We start from the raw sequence: 14,855 nt of genomic DNA, 5'->3' as shown, positions 1-14,855 counted from the left end.
CGTAGATCCATATTGAAGAGGAAATTTGGCAGGCAAGTAACATTAAATATTCAACTGACATATGCAGCTATAATTTACTTGGCATTCTAATTGTGTGTATTAAATTACATTTACATTTTTGGTACTGTTGTGATAAGAAAAGAGCAGAGCTAAATATCCTCTTAACAGGAAGAGAGGTAGAGGCTAAAGTGCATAATTATCCAATATGCAAGCTCACCAAGAGAAGGCTTTGGTTTAGGTTGCTAATTAAGAGAAATGTTTCAGTTCTCAAAGTTTTGAGTTCACATTTCGAACTAGCTACGTCATCAGCATTATGCAAGCCATACAAAAGGGATTGATCTAGAAATGACACAATCCAGAAAAAGGCATTACTATTTTTAAAGTAAAGAGGAGGAATTGAGAGGCTATTGCTAGTTTAAATTATAATTTTGATTTACATAATTTTTATCTTGTAATTTTGATTTACATATTATATATAGAGAAATATAATTTTCCATTCTTTTTATATGTAATATATATATATATATATATATATATAAATTCAAAATAAAGTAATTAAAACTAAATTAAAAAGCCTATGACTTGCGTTAAAGCTGCAAAGCAATAAACTAATAATTTATAAGAAAACTTTCCATATATCATCTCCAAAGAACACAAATTCAATTTAAAACTATGAATGAAAAAAATATTACACTGTTTGACTATTTTACTACGGACTGCCTCAGCTGCCAAAGCATAGGCAGCTGAGGAAGATGGTTCGTTAGTAAAGCCATTGAAACTAGTCCTGGAAAATTTGCAAATATAATGCTGATTTTTATTGTTTCACTTCTAAATTAATCGCTATTCGGCGTGTTATTTTAACCTAAATTCAATCTCTCTTAAAACATAGATAACCGTAAGTATGTTTTTATAGACTTTAGTATTGAAGCATCTCTCTGTGAGGTAAAATCAAGCCTTAATGTACTTTCTGAAGTTAGTATCATTATAAAAGTACTATACTTTCTAAAGAAAATAACAGCTGCAAGCCTGAATTAAAAGATTTAGATCACAACTGTAATGCAGTTGAGGACTTAAATAATAATGTCACACTCACAGCCGGGAATGTTAAAAGTAAATTTGAAAACTCAACCAAAAATGTCAACTTCAATCATCCAGCATACTGGCCAAATCAATAATAGATAAAAATGATGACATCATTATGAATTTTTAATTATTTGTGTCATTGAAACATATGTATATCAATATTATTATTATTATTTTTAATTAGAAAGAAATGTTTGCTACTTGTATTCATTTATTATTATTCTGTGTATATGTTTAATGCTTGAAAAATGTTTAAATAATGTATCTTTGTATTAATAGTATTAACTAATATGCTTCATTAGGCATTTTGCTGTGCTAGGACCAGATGACACCCCTTACAAAGGTATGTATAAACTAAATAAATTTATTTAGTTATCATTTAGTACAAATTAAATATATTAACGTAGAATATTCTGCGATTCATAGGTGGTGTTTATCATGGTAAACTTGTCTTTCCTGGAGAATTTCCCTTTAAACCACCAAGTATCTACATGATCACCCCTAATGGTAGGTTCAGGTGCAACACACGTCTTTGTCTGAGCATCAGTGATTTTCATCCTGATACATGGAATCCTGCATGGTCTGTAGCTACTATACTAACTGGTCTTCTGAGCTTTATGGTAAATATCAAGTTTGACTCCAAAATGAAACTGAATGCATAGGTAATAATATTATTTTTGAACAGTATTCTTATACAGAGCTTTTTTCTTGTGTTTTAGGTTGAAAAAAATCCAACTTTAGGAAGTATTGAAACATCTGATTATGAGGTAAGTCTTCTGTTGTGACATATTAAAAGTCCCATATTTTTGTCCTGAATCATTCAAACTAAGCATTTTTTCAAAAAAAAAGTAGACGGAAAAAAATTATATCTTAATCAAGAGATAATAAACAAAAACTGAATCCTACACAGTAGGATTTAATTTTAGTTTATTTTATCTTGATTATTTACTTGATTTTGAAATATTTTGCATGACTAATGGCTAATAATTATTAATATTTCCAAATTCCTTATCTGAAATATGTATTTGTGTATTGAAATGCTATGATACATATATATTATATAGCATAGTGTATGTGTGTGTGTATATATATATATATATATATATATAATCAAGATATAATAATTAAATCAAAATTGGTGGCTAATAAAAAGAAATACATCAGAACTGAAACAAAAATAAAACTCTGTAAAAACCATAATAATAATATAACAAATTGTTGAAAATCATTTGGTCTTTTTCAAGGAGCAGCCAAAAAAAATTTTAACAAAACCATGTTTCTGAATTCACAGAGATTATTCATGAAATAATTCAAGTGTTAATTCTGAATGAAAATAAACTGAATTAATTAAAAATAATAATGTAAGGTCATGAAACTTTTTTTTATAATACTATAATACAATGAAATAAAATATAAATTTTTTTCTAATAATTCATTATAATATAATCCACTTCAGTATGACCCTAAACAAGTGTACTGTAAAAAATGAAACAGTAAAAATTCGAAAATTCTGAGTTACAAATTGGAGAAAAAGTTGTGCAAATTAATATTCAGTTAATAAATGTAAAATCAAACAATTGGCAAAACTGCTAAACAACTGTTGCAAAACAAAAGTAATTAATTTTTTTAATTAAAATGTAAGTTAATGAAACCAAATTATTTAAAAAGGTAATTTACCTAAACGTAAAGCAGAAAAAAAAACTCAGCTAATTCTTGTTTAAAAAAGTTTTCCATATTGAAGGAATAGAAGAAAAACATAGTAAGCCTAAATTTGGGGGATAATTCCAAAGGCAATTAGCTCAGTTTTTTTGGGGTGGGGAATAATTAAGTAAGTAAATAAAAATGCAATTTAAAAAAAAAAAATGAAGGCTTTATAATTTTACATTATGCTATTAAGGGATTCAACCCCCCCCCCATTTAAGAGATTTTTTTTAACCTTTTGTGTGTTCCCTTTAATTATTAAATATCATGTTCTTTGCGCTTTAACCATAAAATTCAGTTTAACAGCAACAATATCACAAAATAATTTTAAAATGAGCATATCATTAGAATTTCCGATACAGTGTCTTGCGTGCTGGAGATATCTTTTTTTCCTGTACAGTGTTGCCATTGCTTGCTTTGAAATTGTTGAGTTTGTTAACCAAAGATTCATTAAAGTGTTACAAAATATGAAATTGATAATAAAACAAATTCCGAATTAGGGCTTCCAAATACTCATATTCGGTGGAAGATTACATTATGCAAAATTTGATGGCTCTAGGTACTGTTGTTTTATCACAATGCGAGAAACGTAAATTTATGCAGATTCTTTATTATTTAATTTCTTTAAATATAACACAGGGCAATAATATGTAGTGGCAACAATTTGTAAAGTGAACTGACATTTATAGTGAATCAATGCAAAATGCCGAAACGAAATTAATAACCCTTCCGGGCTAATTCCCTTTGGGCTAATAAATAGACGTGACCGTCTACAGATAATATTGTGAAAATTTGAACAGTAAAAATTAGAAAATTCTAAATTAGAAGCCATATAAATAACGGGACAAATTAATATTCAGTTGATAAACATAAATAGGTGAAGATCTTTTTACGGTAACTTTTCCCTTTTGTTTTGACAGTTTTTCTTCTCATCATTCAATGCAAATACTTTTCACTTTTAATTAATAAAATTTAAGGTTAAAATTAAATACTATCATTAAATGTTCCATTTTTTTCTCTTTTCTACAATATAAATTTAACTAGCAATCACTTACTTCAAAATTTTAAAAACAGTATAATTTTCACACATAATTTAAATCAAATTTAGTTTCTTATATTAATTCATTTTAATTTTTCAGTTAAACAATTTAATTTCTGTACTTACATTTTTAAAAGTTCAGTCATTATGATTTCCTTATCGACCTTTTTCTTTCTTGCAAATTACATTTGTACAACCCAACTCAGTTCTGGAATTTTTATTTTCTATCTTATCTAATTACCACCTTTTAACTCAGTTGTTTCATATCTCACAGTCTTATAGATTTTGTTCCCAGGATTTCAAGAGAAAATATTCATACAGTTTATTTTCTTTTTACTGTTCCATTCCATTTACAGTATTACCTCCCAATAAGGGGCACCCACCAGACATTTTGTCCCATAAATAGAGGTGTACATACTAAAATAAACGTAATTTAATTTGAAATTCACATTTATCAAGCTTTACATGAATGATATATAAATAAGTAACTTAGTCACAAGTATTTGTTTGAAGTTAATAAAAAAATTTAAATCCTTAATTTAAAAAGCTTAATTATTGCAAAAAAATGGATGAAATCAGTGGCAACAGTGGATGGAAATTTTGTACTTACAGAAATTTATTGAAAAAAAAATCTATTATGCAGGTTTGTTTGGAAATCTGTATTGCAAACGCTTTTACCATGTGCATATTAAAATCGCTGATGATCTGAAGTCCTTTCCTGTTACCAACAGTATCATGAATCTTTTTTTTAATTGGGAGATGTACTTTAAGGCATTTGTGTAGTTTTCTGTCACACCTTTTGTGTGGCTTTTCTTTGTCTTCCTCACTGCTTTCCCAACTATTTTTTAAAGCTCACATCATCAACTGCAGTTGAAATAAGAGATTTTATCTCATTATTGGTATCTTCAGCACACAAGTTTTCATCAGTTTCTAAATATTCTAGCATTTGAGCACTGCCACTGATTTTGACAAATTCAAACAATTCATTTTCATTAGTAGCATTTTCACCAAGGATGTTCTAAAGTGGAAAGTCTGCTCTTAAAACAGTGCTGAACACAACTTTGTGATACCTTTGTTTTCCACTAAAGGGCATTCTGTATGTTGACATATTTTGTGAGCTGATCGTTGTTTCATCCAGCAGCTTGACAAAAAACATGCCATAAAAACAGTTTTCTGTAATGAATGTTGAAACTTCTAATTATACCTTGGTCCAAAGGCTGTAATACTGATGTAGCATTAGGTGAGAAAAACACCGATTTCACAAATTTCAATTTTAAATTTGGTGAGTGGGCTGGTGAATTGTCAAGAAATAGCAGAATCTTTCTGTTTTTTCTAGACATTGTTTCATCAAGAGCAGTCAACCATTGTGACATTATGCTTTATTTCATTATGATCCCAATGGATCCATAAAGGTTTTGGAATGAGGTGTTTAAAGGATATTTGTTTTTTGGCTTTTCAATTACAAATGGTTGCTCAAACTCTCCTTAAATGTTAAAAGAAAGTAGGACACTGAGATGTTCCTTGGAACTTTTACCACCGCAGGTTTTTTTTTTTTTTTTTTTTTTCCTTCTTTGAAATATGGTTTTATTAGACAAAATTCGATAAAATAATTCAGTTTCATTGTTGATATATTTAGCTTCATATCTTTCATGAATTTTATTTAGCTTTTTTTATCCTGTCTTTTACATGTTGCATGTCTACTGGTTTTTCTTCAAATAGTCTTAAAAATATCATTATGTCTTTTCTTACTCTCTAACCTAGGGGTCTTCAACCAGTGGCTCGCTAAAGGCATTTTAGTAGCCCCGCATTTCAATTTGAAGAAAAATTTGAGTTTTAAAAAATTTTGATTTCAAGACAAATTGCATTGTCAGATATTTGTTGTAAAAAAAAAATCATTTTCTCTTATTCTTGATATTTAAAACATTTTATTGACATGCCTGAAATTGAGATAAAATTTTCTAAAAATAATGATTTTTAGAATTTTCTAAAAATCATTATTTTTAGAAATAATGATTTTCAAGAATGATTTTAGAAATAATGATTTTAGGAATAATGAAAATCAAATTTTCTAAAAATAATGATTTTTCAAAAATTTTACTTTATCTTATGTAATTTTAAAAATAAAAATTTTGAATCCACCTAAAATCTCAATTCCATAAAAAGGGTAGATTCTTATTTCTGTTGTAAAAGTGGTTAATTTCATTCTGTCTATAGGACTTAAACACAGGCAATTTCAATATTTCTTAAGTGATTTGGAAGCTGAATATGGCGATGTTGTTTAAAATGCGGAAGTACATTGGTTGAGCCAAGGAAAGATGCTTCACAGTCTATTTTCTTTGAAGAGCGAAGTTCAACATTTCATGGAATATAATGAGAAATGTATTCACAAGTTCAGTGATGAGAAATGGTTGAGAGACTGCATTTCTTGTCGATATTACAGGTCTTCACAATATTTGAACTACTGCTTACTAGGAAAAGTTCTACTTGTTCATAATCTTTATTACTTTGTGAGGGCTTTCGAGATAAAATTAATCGTGTGGGAAAGTCAGTTGCTAAATAAGAATTTCACTCACTTTCCAAAACTGATGGAGTGTCTGAAGAATTCTACAACATGGAATTCAAATAATTATGTATAATGCATTTAAAAGTTGAAAGAAGAATTCAAAAGCAGATTTTCATGAATATTTCATGTTCATGAGAATTTCGCTATTTTCAGTAGACGTTAATTAGACGTTAATTCAATTAGAATTTACAGATTTACAGTGTGACTCTGCAGTAAAATGCAAGTTTCTTGAAAATTCTACATTAATTGTTTTTTATTCGAAGTACATGACCGAAGACAAGTATCCAGGAATTCATAAACATGCACTCTTCATGTTTTCTAACTTTGGCAGTACCTACATATGTAAACAACATTTTAGTAAAATGAAAATCCTAAAATGAAAAACAAGAATGCAGCTTACAGACATACATTTGGAGAAAACTTTACGAATTGCAACAACACAGATTAAACTGGATATTGAAGCTTTAATCAAGCAAAAACAATGTCAAATTTCACATTAAAATTAAAGTAACTACTATCTCCCTCCAATAATGTAAGTCTTTTTTTAATTGCAAATGCATTTTATAACATCGTTCTGTACAATCATCTTTATACTTTTTTTCATAGTTAGAAATGTTGCAATCGATTTTAATTCAATTTCCATTTGACCTTTTTAGAACCAATTGTATATATATATACAAATGTGCAACAGTATGTCCTTGCTTGGAATCATCTGTAGTCTTGTAAAACAAACTTCCCTTTTTCATGTAAATTTTCTGACTACACTATTTTTTGATAGTGGCCTGCGATCTTTGCGAATTTATTGATGTGGCTCTCAAGTGAGAAAGGTTTAAGACCCCTAGTCTAACCAAACATTTATTGCTTTAAAGTTCTGGAGTCCCGGACTTTTGGAAACTTCTTTTGCCTTTTGTTGCAGTAATTCTGCACTTACAGGAATACTGTTTGCTCTTACAGGACAAAACCAATTGAACATTACACTATCAGTTTCAGAGGCTTCAGTTTTTTCTAAATTTTATAGTCTTAGTAATCTGTAATATTTTTATTTCTTATGTATCATTTAGTACATAGCTTGCTTTCCACTCAGTCCAAATTTCTGCCCTAAATCTTTTAAACTAAGCTTTTCAGTTTCTGTTATATGAATTATATCACCTATATTATATCCCTTACATGAAGTATTAATGTATTTATATAATTAATTCCTTTTCTTTAATTGGGCTTAATGCTTTTAGAGTTTTTCCATAGTTTAAACTTACTGACTTATTTAATCTTTCCTCTGTTTATTAACTGAATATTAATAAACAGAGACCACTTTTATATAACATAACTCTGTTCTGAAATTATTATTTTCCATTTTATCTGACTACCATTCTATTACAGAATTTATTTCAGTTCTCACGTGTGGTTTCAATCTTGTGGATTCTGTTCCCAAGATTTTAAGAGAAAATAGTATTTTTTTTTAACTATTTCATTCCATTTTTTATTTAATTTGGTTTTTTCTGAATTTCTTCAATTTGGAAAGCTTTTTTTTAAACAAAAATTTTCTTATAAATTCTTTTTTGCTTTTAGGTAAATTACTTTTGTTTTTGCAACAATTATTTAGAAGTTTTACCAATTCCTAAATTTTACATTTATTAACTAAATACTAATTTGTCCAATAGATTTTGGGGTTTGTCATTTAGAATTTTCTTATATTTACTATTTAATTTTTTACAGTATTATTTGTTTAAAGTCATGTCAAAGCAGATTACATCTTGATTTATTTTTAAAAATTTCTTTTAATTTCGTGAGTTTATACTCATTTAGATAGAATTCAGAAACGTGTGTGATGGAAAATTTTCAGCTGTTCCTATAAAAAGACAAAAGATTCTTCAACTATTTGTTGTATTATTATGTTATTTTATTCAGTTGTTTTGTTTTAGTTTAAATTTTAATATATGTTCTTACTTGTTAGCCTGTTAACCACCAGTTTTGATTTTATCTGTAATATCTTGATATTTAATTAATTTTGCAGCATAACTTTGTGACTTTATAATTTTAATTTTGAAATTTATATATATATACACACACATCGTACATACATACTATTTTCCTGAAGTTTTTTTAATTAAGGCATGTTTTAATCAAACTGGTCTTGCTGAAATAACTCCTCATTTAGGATGATAGATGCATTCAAATTCTTCTTAATTTAGCAATCAACTTTTTCTGAATCAAAAAATATCCTCATATTTTGTTAAAAAAATTAATTAATTACATCATTACAAATTAAAATATGAGCATGTTTTTCATGCTTAAATTTTAAGGTGTTTAAATTTTCTTTATATTAAATTTAACATCACACAATTTCTAAAAATGTATGTATACGTATATACAGAGTGATTCATACTTCTTTTGGGGGTTTCAAAAATTTTTAGTATAACCGTTACAATTACAGCAAAAAAAGTGCGTATTCATGCATAATTTCTTTAAGTTCTCATATAAAGTCCTATCCCTTAATTGCAGATTTATCTGTCATTGGCTATTTTTCTTTGTGGACTGTATACTAAGCCATATTGCAGTAATTGCTAACATCTCACTGGAAGACAACGAAGTTTTCATCTTTCAACTTTAGGGGACCCCTACATTTTCATGAAGGCATCTGAGCTCAGTGCTGAAATTCCTGGTTGTTTGATTCTATGTATTTGATTGATTTTTTCCCCTTACATAGTTGCATCAAAGATTATGGGTTCAAGTGTCCCTTTTCTATATGATTTAGCATGATTGTAAGAAGGAATTGTTCGTGAAGTTGCTAATTACATGTTGGGACATATGTGGCAAGAACTTGAATTCAGGATTGATGTCTACTATGTTTTATTATTGCACTTTATTGTTTATCAAAACTGAAAATTCAATAAATATTTCTAATAACTTAGAAAGTATCAGGAATAAATATTTCTGAAATTTTTAATGGATATTCATGTACTGTAGAGTATCCCCTGAAAAATTTAACTGCAAACTTAGAATCATTGTGTTCTGTTTTTAAATATGTTTATAGCATCATATTTTAACTACTTGGTGATTCATAAAAAGTGGTATTCTAAAGTGTGCTAGTTTTAGGAATATGTTTGTGCTTTATATTGTGATTAAATAATTTCCCCATTCTTATATAGAAGAATGAAGCGAGCAAAATAATAATATGCGATTCTTTCTGCCCTTTTAGAAACAGCTATTAGCTGCTAGAAGCCTTGAATTTAACCTTAATGATCCCATCTTTTGTGAACTGTTTCCTGATTTAGTTGAGGTAAGTATTTTGCCTCTTTAAATATAGTATATGTTGCCTTAGTGTGCAAGTAAATGATAAAATCATACAGTAAATGTGATCACTTGTTTTTATTCCATTTTAAAGTGTGTTTGTTTTTATAATTTATGGGCTAAATTGATGAATTAAACGAAGAGACTAACAGGTCATACGTAAAGAAGGGAATTTAAATGAATGTGTGTGACTTGTTAGCTTACAATAAAAAATATATCATACATATTTATCTTATTTAATTTGACAGTGTTATCTTTACATATAAAAACATTTTACATCCCTGACGGGAGCACAAATGTCACAACTCCAGGATGCCAGTGATCTTCTTCTTTCCGTTTTTTTTTTTTTTTTTTCTTTTTAGCCTTTTTCTTTCATTTCGTTTTTGGAAGTTGAGGTTCAGCGTCAGAAAATGTTGTGAGATCCCTTGTGTTCTATTTTCCCATGGAGGAAAAAATGCTGTGCATGGAGACATAAGCTTGGAAAGGAGAAGCCTGATAGTTGAAGAGTAAGGTACTGCTCCAACATGCTGCTTAAACATTTGCTTAGTGGGAGACATCTCCAATTTCAAATTAGTGTCATTAGGTGGCCTCTTGTCCTTAGTATCAATGGCTTGCAGATAAATGAATCAGAGTTCTTGAATATGAAAAAACTGTATGTGTAGGGCTTCAGTGAACAAATAACCCTGATGTAAAATCTGTGTCCTCTTGTTGGACTCCATTTCCGCGAAGTCCGAATCTTCCTTAATTTTCAAATATGCTTATATAAATTTCTTTAATTGAAAATGTTTCGTCAGTTAGAAAAGTCAAAGCAAATGTAAATATAAATAAAGAATTAAAAAACTGGAATTTTGATTATTAAGAATTCAGTGTCCGATTTGCAAAACCTTTTGACTTTTCATCATATACAAGCAGAACTGTGAAGTCGGTAGGGAAAATGACCGACTTAAAATCCGATGAAGGAATTGGAGTTTGTAGGGAAAACTCCCAACTTCCTCTTGTATATGTAAACATACACACATATCTTATAACTTATTTTTTTAAACATAAAAGAAGTAATAGATGCTATAGAAAATAAATTGATGACATAGCAGATTATTTATATTAATTTATCATTTATTATGAAATAGGAAAACTGGTATTAGTATTTTCTAAGAAACAATATAGCTTCAGCTAGATCTTTGTTACAGGACCGTAGATCTGATTTGATAAACTTCAGAGCCAAGAAGAGTCTTTCCACACTAACTTGAGTAGAAGGAAGAGCTATTACTGTTAGGGCTACTTCTTTTAGATTTTTGTGAGTTCTGAAAGAGGTGTCTTGCAAGAGTAATCATATTTCTCTATTTCTTCAAAGGCTGTGTAGAAATCTTGTTTGTATTTTTTTCATTTTTATATCTAAAGACTCTCTTTATTTTCATTCGCTTTGCCTTAGCCTTTTCAATATTATCCAAGTATTTCTCAAAATCTAACTCATTTCTGGAAGAAGATGATAAAGACTCAGTTGCAATGTCTGCAGTGTGACTGTCCATTCCAGGTAAACAACCTGGCTGCATAGACATTTTCATAGTTTTCCCCCATCTGTAACACAAATACGAGCCAGTTTCTCTTAGTACCTCCATTAAGGCATTCCCTTCCCTTAGGCAGATAGCCCTCCTGTGCTAACCCTGATGTTAGTGCAATGGTTTATATACCTGACCTTTTTCAGGTGTAAAAGATTTAAAATCAAATGATAAACTGAGTTTTATCTCATTATCAAAGAGAACCCAGGTTATAGATTTCTGATGTTCTTTATACCAATTCAAGTGAGGCATTCATAAGTATGAAATCATTGAAATACATAGCATTTTAGCACCAGCTGCATGTTCTTATACCTTGCCATGTTAATCCTATATTAGCATCTTGTTGCATTTTCGCTCTTGCCGTGCATTCCTTTTTTATGAGGTTTTTGAATTCTCTATGTTAATTTAAAAATAAATTCATAGCTTTTTTTGTGTGAATATGATGTTAACAATCTTTAATTTACCATATAATGAGGTGTGAGGTGGATGCCAATTTTTTTTTTTTTTTTCTTCAAAAAAGAGATCATTTATCTGACAAACGAGTATATGAAAATGCCCATAACATGAAACTATATTAACAACAAAACCATTTGGATGTGTAATGTTAAAAATTGCAAAAAGAGTAAGAACATCCGTGTTGGAAATCGGTTTAGTGGTTTCAGAATATTGTTCGTCACTATATGTATTCTTGAGCAAAGGAGTTGACATCCATGAAATGGTGTAACGAACAGCTTAATATGTGTGAAAGTGCTGCAGTTGACTAGAACAGTTACAGGTGATAAAATAATAGTGATAAGGATTCTTAAAAATATTCTTAGAAAATGACATGTGCGTATTGTTTAGTTTTACATTCGGGCTTCATGAGCTTGGTGAAATTATAGCTGAGATCTTCACGAAAATCTAAAATCACCAAATATGGTTGGGGTCACTATAATAAAGAAATAACAATATTATAAATGATACTACATACCATAAAAAGATTGGTTTGATTTCTTAAATATATATATCAAACTTTCAGTTGTAGATGTTTGCAGAGAAATATTCTTGGTAGTGCTTACCACACCTTTGTATAACATCATGCCATTATTTGTATTAAAGAAATGTTGTATTAAATTAGATTAATCATTTCTTTATTAAAAAGATTAGCCTGAATGGTTACTTAATCACTTGAGTGTCAGGATTGCCTCAATCCAGTCATGAGATATTTTGTCATTTAGTATATTCTGGCAACCATCACTTGGCTTATGCTTTCTTATTTTCTTTAAATGATGTATAAATATGGTCTTAATGGAAATTTATGAAAATAAAGATTTAAACAGGGAAATTATTGTAGAAAAGCTGGTTTGTAAAATAGGAAAAATTACATCTATCATAATTTCAGAATGAGAAATGTTTTTAAAAAAATTATAAAATTCTAGTTTGAATGTCATCCTAAAAGCATAGAGGTTTTGTTTGACTGTCAACAAAGTTTAATAAGATTGAATATTTTACTAACTTTATTCGGAAACCATGGCTGTACAAATACACTTTTAATTAATCATCATTTCATTATTATTATCTCAAGCCAAATTAATTCAGGCCTTTTGTTTAATAAATAATAATAGATATCCTTTCTTAATTCTATATTTATATATAGATTGTTTCTTTAAATTGAAGAAATTGTTTCTTCATATAAAAATACTGCTTCTTTTAATGAGTACACAGCAAACAGTAAAAACTTTGTCATGAAAAATTACTTAGAATTGTTAGAAACTGTTCATTTTTAAATTGAATTTTAGTGTTTATTTCACTGAAAGTATTTGGTAAAATATTTCTAATAAATGTTTTTCAGGAACTGAAAAAAGATGAAAGATTACTGATTTTTATTTTTTAAGTGTTTTTAGTTTAATAATTATCAGTAATGAATGTGGTAACAGTAGTAGCAAGAGCTGTATCTTTCGTTTAATTAGAATTTGAAATATTTCATTTATTGCTCATTTCATATTTTTAAAATGTATCACCATCTGAAAAATCTTCAGTTGCAAGTTGTAAGTAGAATCATGATGAAAACGAGTAATCAGTTAAAATGCAGATTTTTTGTTAATCATATACTTAAATGTTTAAAATTTGTTTACTTGACAGAAGTTATTACAAGCATTTATATTTTGCTTTTAAAAAGTAAAAGAAAATTTTTTTAATATGTTTTGTATAATTTTAGGAATCAAGGCGAAAAATTAATGAGCGCCAACTTTTGAGCACTGCCAGAAATATTGAAAGTAATACAGATTCAAGCACAGAAGTACACAATTCCCAATTTCAAAAGGGTCAAGCTTTGCTAAGTGCACTCACAAATGTTGCTGTTATTGTTGGATTTGCTGCTTTTGCATACACAGTGAGATATGTTCTTATGAGTATTATCAAATGATCCTGTTTTAATTGTTTTTGAATGAGTACTGTAAATGGAAAGGATACACTGGTTTATTAAAAGTTTGGGCCAAAAGATGCATATTATTTTGAATTATGATTCTCAAATATGAAAACAACAAAATCTATTTTAATAGCTGTTATTTTTATTGTTCTAAAAATTATTATATCTTTTTGTAATTAATTTTAATTAAATATCCTCTGTCAGCTCTAAATTTTCCTCCATTTTTCGGTTCAGCCATCGTGAATAAACTTGCAAATTTGTAAGTAGTTGTGCTGTAAGTAAGGGCAACATTTAGTAATATTTCTATTTTGTACATATATAGTATACATGCCACCAGATTTGATACAAGTTGATTATCCTGTTTTAAATGTATAAATGTAATATAGTTATCTTAAATGTGTTGTATGTCCTTTATATTACAAAGTGAGAATTTGTTTCATGATAATTTTTGTTTCAAATTTGTACTGATGTTTACTGGGAGAAAAGGTTACATGTTTCAAAAAAGATTGTCAAGAAGACAAAATAAATTAAGAATTTATTGATAAGTTTTTGTTTCATTTATTTTTAATATATACCTTTATGCTGTTGATTTAAAATACAGTAAAATGTTTCATTTAGTGTTCACATTATTCACTAATTTTATTTTAAAACCATAATATGAAAAAAAAAATTTTAATTTTTCATAAAATAAAGTGTTTTCTTATTTTTAATTGAAGGTTTGTGATATGTAATACCACCATGACTTAGTTCTGGCTTAACAATATTAGAAGCAAAAAATTCAGACCCAGAATAAAATGAACTGTTTATAAACTGATCCAGTAAATAGATCATAACTTCTGACTAAATCAACTCTATCTGATGGTTCCCTTGTATCTCCCAGACTTCTTACCAGCATACTAAAAAATACAGACATATTAGAACATATCAGAAAAGCTGTAAGTCAGGTGCTGAAGATCTGGTGTGTAGTTTATTTAATGTGAATGTGCAGAGTATTCAGAAAATGTTATATGAATTAAATATCTCTTGACAAACTATTGGTCTTAGATACTTAAACTTTAGTTTAAGAAATTAATAAAATGAGGTAGGCTTTCAGGACATAAGAACTCTATTCATGTGGCACCTTTTACTATATAACTATAAATTATAACAATATTTTACTATAAAACTTAAAATTGTAAATACCCATTGAAAAATTTTATACTTTTTAAGTGCACATAA

The 14,855-nt window shown here is 28.3% G+C and overlaps 1 protein-coding gene across 4 annotated transcripts in view; it reads left to right on the top strand.

The window, feature by feature from the left end:
* Positions 1 to 14,182, top strand: part of LOC118196091 (ubiquitin-conjugating enzyme E2 J2-like) — a 28,510-nt gene extending 14,328 nt beyond the window's left edge. For all 4 annotated transcript variants that reach the window (XM_035367490.2, XM_035367492.2, XM_035367489.2 and 1 more), the window contains 5 exons: positions 1,386 to 1,426; positions 1,510 to 1,703; positions 1,803 to 1,850; positions 9,583 to 9,663; positions 13,428 to 14,182. In XM_035367490.2, coding sequence (XP_035223381.1) covers positions 1,386 to 1,426; positions 1,510 to 1,703; positions 1,803 to 1,850; positions 9,583 to 9,663; positions 13,428 to 13,634 — 571 coding nt within the window. In that variant the 3' untranslated portion in view covers positions 13,635 to 14,182. The remainder of the gene's footprint in view (positions 1 to 1,385; positions 1,427 to 1,509; positions 1,704 to 1,802; positions 1,851 to 9,582; positions 9,664 to 13,427) is intronic.
* Positions 14,183 to 14,855: the final 673 nt, after the last annotated feature.

Source organism: Stegodyphus dumicola, chromosome 5 (genome assembly GCF_044657685.1).
Source record: "Stegodyphus dumicola isolate Sdum_Otavi_A_Nest chromosome 5, ASM4465768v1".
Taxonomy (NCBI): Eukaryota; Metazoa; Arthropoda; class Arachnida; order Araneae; family Eresidae; genus Stegodyphus; species Stegodyphus dumicola.
Note: the sequence above shows the minus strand (reverse complement) of the source record. Positions and strands in the feature narration are given on the sequence as shown.